General features: G+C 37.1%; 1 protein-coding gene across 1 annotated transcript; it reads right to left on the reverse strand.

Annotated features, from left to right (window-relative positions):
* Positions 1-2,445: 2,445 nt before the first annotated feature.
* LOC150034345 (uncharacterized) lies at positions 2,446-4,542 on the reverse strand. The gene is made up of 5 exons (XM_090316683.1): positions 4,522-4,542; positions 3,968-4,417; positions 3,631-3,723; positions 3,273-3,568; positions 2,446-2,719 (listed from the first exon to the last, which is right to left on the reverse strand). The coding sequence occupies exons 1-5, from the start codon at positions 4,540-4,542 to the stop codon at positions 2,446-2,448; spliced, it is 1,134 nt and encodes a 377-aa protein (XP_090172809.1).
* Positions 4,543-4,750: the final 208 nt, after the last annotated feature.

Here is a 4,750-nt window from a genome sequence, read left to right on the forward strand (position 1 = left end):
ATTCATTCATTACATGCTTGACACACATTAGTTAATCATAACAATTATAAATTAACCTAAGATAATGTCATGCTACATGCAATCTCAATTTCATTACTAATATATATAACATTTACATATAATAAAGTAATAATGGACATTAATAAAATTCTTTAAAGAAAATACACATTCATACTTTATATTATAACACTTATAATATTTATGATGCATGTATATGTTATGACTGCATGCATTTATATAATATAACAATTATACTATTTGATGCAAGATCATGCTATATAATTTAAATCATGCATATTCTAATATTATAACACTTATAATATAAAATTATGCATGATGATAAATGTATAACCTATGGTGGGATTTTTAAATTTATATGGCATACAATATGACATATATATTGAAATGAAACATACATCACATGTATATTTAAAAACTAAAGATTAATGGATAGGGATAGGGATAGGACACTAAAAAAAATAAAATAAAATGGCTAACTATTACATTAATATAAGCCATCTGGTTCGATACAAGTGAACCAGGTCTTAAACCGCACAAACCAAGCCGTGAACCAGTCTAACTGCTAACCTAATCAGGTCTTAAAATAAGGCACGAAGGATCAGAATAATTCCCTGAACAATGGAGTGGAGGAAGGATATAGGAGACTCGGATCAACTCTTTTCCACCAAAAATCCTTGCAAAACAAGAATGATAGAAAGAATTAGCCTCAACAATAAATGAAAAATTACTGAATCAAAATCTAATCTAAGAAAGCAAGTAAATTTAAAGCCTGGCTGCCTCTAGGAAGCGCAAATTTTTATGGTCGGTTGCTCAACCGTACGGCTCATTATCAGATGTAAACCGGTGAGTCCAATTGGTAGGCGATGTCAAAGCAATCCAAAGACTCGCCATCATGGAAGACCTTCAACCTATGCCCATTTACTTTTAAAACTTTCATTATCTCAAGATTAATGATATCTACTACACCATAAGTATAAACATAAGAAATACCAAATGGGCCAAGCAACTTAAATTGGAGTTTTCCAAGCATAAACTTCAACCGAGAGTTGTATAGAAGTACCTTTTACCCTACCTTAAACTCTTTGGGTGCAATCATCCTGTTATGAAGATCTTTCGCTCTTTACTTGTAGATCAGATAATTTTCAAAAGGTTCTAATCTGAGCTCTTCCAACTGCTAGAGCTGTAAAAGTTTGGCCTCCCCAGTTGCCTCTAAATCCTAGTTGCACTTCTTGATTGCTATATACCTTATGTTGGATCTCAACGAGAAGATGGAAAGCTTTTCAATAGACCAATCTGTAAGGAGACATCCCAATAAGAGTCTTAAATGTCGTCCTATAAGCCCACAAAGCGTCGTCAAATCGAAAGCTCCAATCCTTCCTTCTTGGGTTGACCACCTTTTCCAAAATAGACTTCACTTCTCTATTGGACACCTCTGCCTGTCCATTAGTCTGAAAGTGGTATGGGATGGCAATACAATGTTGTACATCGTACTTCTTCAATAAGGAAGCAATGACTCGATTGCAAAAATGTGATTCTTAGTTGTTGATGATTGCCTTAGGGAAGCCAAACCTGCAACCACTTTAGCATCATCAGTATAGTGGCATTTGCTTCCACCCATTTGGAAACATAGTCCACTGCTAATAAAATGTACTGGAACCCACAAGAAGAAGGAAGAGGTCCCATAAAGCCAATTCCCATACATAAAATACCTCATAGAAAAGAATAGGGACTTATGGCATTTTATTCCTACAAGACAAACCTCCTGACTTCTGACAACGTTCATAAGTCTTACAAATAAAGTATGCATCCCTAAATAAAGTGTCCCAATATAAACCTGAATCTAAAACTTTTTTTAGCAATTCTCTTGGGACTTAAGTGTCCACCACATGCATGCTTATGACAAAAATCTAAAACATAAAAGAACTCGTCATTAGGGACACACCATCTAACTACCTGATCAGCACAAAATTTCCAAAGAATAGGCTCCTCCCAGACATAATACTTTGACTCACTTTGTATCTTGTCTTGTCTATGCTTGTTCATTCCGTAGGGGAACTCACCAGTGGTTAAGTAATTCACGATGTCCGCATACTAGGGAGCCATAGAAATATCGTCTGCCTCCATCAATGCATGGTCAGGGAAGTCTCCATTAGAACTGAGACAACCTCTATCAGCTACAATCCTGCTTAGGTGATCGGCGACAACATTCTTATATCCCTTTCTGTCTTGAAGTCTCAGGTTAAACTCCTGGAGGAGAAGAACCCACCTCAACAATCTAGGTTTGGACTTCTTCTTAAATATCAAATAGCGCAAAGCTACATTATCAGAAAAAACAACTGCTTCATATCTAATAATATAAGAGCGAAAATTCTCAAGAGTAAAAATAACAGCTAAAAACTCCTTTTCTGTCATGGTGCAACTACACTAAGCTGGGTTGAAGGTCTTCGAAGCATAGTAGATCATGTGACGTTTCTTATCAACCTTCTGCCCTAAAATTGCTCCTACAACATGGTCGCTCACGTCGCACATGATCTTGAAGGGAAGATCCCAATGAGAAGCCTGAATAACCAGAGTACATGACAAGGCGTTTTTCAGCACATCAAAGCTTTTCCTACATTCATCATTAAAATCAAAGGTCACATCCTTATGAAGATGAGAGGTCATAAGCTGAGCAATCTTGCTAAAATCTTTGATAAACCTACAATGGAAACTTACATGCCCAAGAAACGAACAAACCTTCCTCACATTTGTGGGGTAAGGGAGCTTAGCAATAACATCAATCTTAGCAGGATCTACCTCTATGCCATGCTCAGAAACAATATGTCATAATACAATGCCATGTGAGGCCATGAAATGACACTTTTCGAAATTAAGCATAAGGTTAATGAGCATTACATAGCCTAAATGGCATTCTTCTGAGAGCAAATGTGCCATAGGGACATGTAAAAGTCGTCTTTTGTTAGTCTTCCTAGTTATTTGAGATCTGATAGAAACCCAAAAAAAATCAAGAAAACAGAAGAAAGGCTTTCCAGCTAACCTTTTAAGCATCTAATCAATAAAGGGAATGGTGAAGTGGTCCTTCCTAGTAACAACATTTAATCTCCTAAAATCAATACACATCCTCCACCTATTCTGAACTCTAACAGAAATTAAACTACCTTCATCATTTTTTACCACAGTAACACCTGTTTTCTTAGCCACTACATGTATGGGACTAATCCATTCACTATCAACAATAGGAAAGATAATACCTGCATCTAAGAGTTTGAAGATCTCTTTCATCACTTCTTCTTTCAGGACAGGATTCAAACGTCGTTGGGTTGTCAATAAGGGTTAACTCTATCTTCTTGCACACAGCAGGGCTAATACCTTTTATGTTGGTCAACATCCATCCAATGACCAGCTTGTATTTTTGCAAGACTTCTACCAAATGTTTCTCTTGCTCATCAGTCAAGTTCTTTAAAATGATTACAGGCAAAGTCTCAGCTTCTCCCAAATAGACGTACTTCAAATGGTCTGGAAGCTCCTTCAACTCCACTTTAGGTGCCTGCACAACGAAGAAAGCACCTTGTCAAAAGACCCACTATCAAAATAAGAAGGAATACTTACCAGTTCTGTCATGGAGAAAGTGGAAAGCTCTCCAAGAGAAATCAAATCGCTTGAATCATCCTCATTGTCGTCATAGACATCCCATACTATCTCCTACTCAAGACAATCAAACACATCAATCTGGCACAAAGTACCCTTACTCATACTATTTCAGTCAGGTCTTTTAATTTCAATTCTTGGTATATTGAATATGGTATAACATTTATGGATACATCAAGATCTAGCATGGCTCTATCAATTTTCTTTTGCCAATCACACAAGAGAGAGAAAAAATACTTAGATCATTTTGTTATTCAGACAAATTTTTCTAAAGGATCGCAGACACAGACTGGCTTACCACCATTCTCTCATTTTCTTTCACTTGCCTCTTCCTCGTACAAAGCTCCTTAAGGAACTTAGCATATTTTGGGATTTTCTTAATGGAATTAAGGAGAGGAATATTGATCTCCACCCTTCTGAACATCTCTAGAAGCTCCTTATCCTCATCTACCATAGGCTCTTTCGGCCTTGCAAGCCTAGAAGGAAAAGGTACTTTAGGTACATAAGCATTTAAAGAAGGAAAAGGGTGAGAGGATACTCCATCTTTCTTTTCTGGTGGTGTGATTGTAGAATTTGAAGAAGTGATTCCTGGTTCTTCCAACTCTAACTCTTTTATTGACTCAGCAGGTGGCTCCAACTTCTTGCCACTCCTCAGCATTATTGCACTTATATTTTCCCTCGGATTCGATTCTAGCTGAGATGGGAGTTTTCCGAACCGTCTCTCCAATTTACTCATCGAAATGGCTAGCTAAGAGATTTGGGTCCCCAAAGCATCAAAGGTATTCTTTGTATCCTACTAAAATTTAAAAGAGTTTTCAGTAAGATTTTTTACAATATATTCCAAGGACATACCTGAGCTAGATGAAGCTCCATGATTAGGCTGAGCTTGCTCGTTCTGTTCACCCTATTTGAAGTTTGGGTGATCCCTCTACTCAAGATTGTATGTTTGACTGAATGGGTCCCGCTATCTATTTTGCCCATTGAAATTGTAGCCTCCAACAGCATTTACCTCAGGTATTGCTCCTTGTAAAGCATTGGGGCAAATGTCAGCTATATGTCCAGCTCCATGACACATTTGGCA

The sequence above is a fragment of the Benincasa hispida genome, chromosome 8 (assembly GCF_027475165.1).
Source record: "Benincasa hispida cultivar pf3 chromosome 8, pf3_genome.v1.1, whole genome shotgun sequence".
NCBI classification, from domain to species: domain Eukaryota; kingdom Viridiplantae; phylum Streptophyta; class Magnoliopsida; order Cucurbitales; family Cucurbitaceae; genus Benincasa; species Benincasa hispida.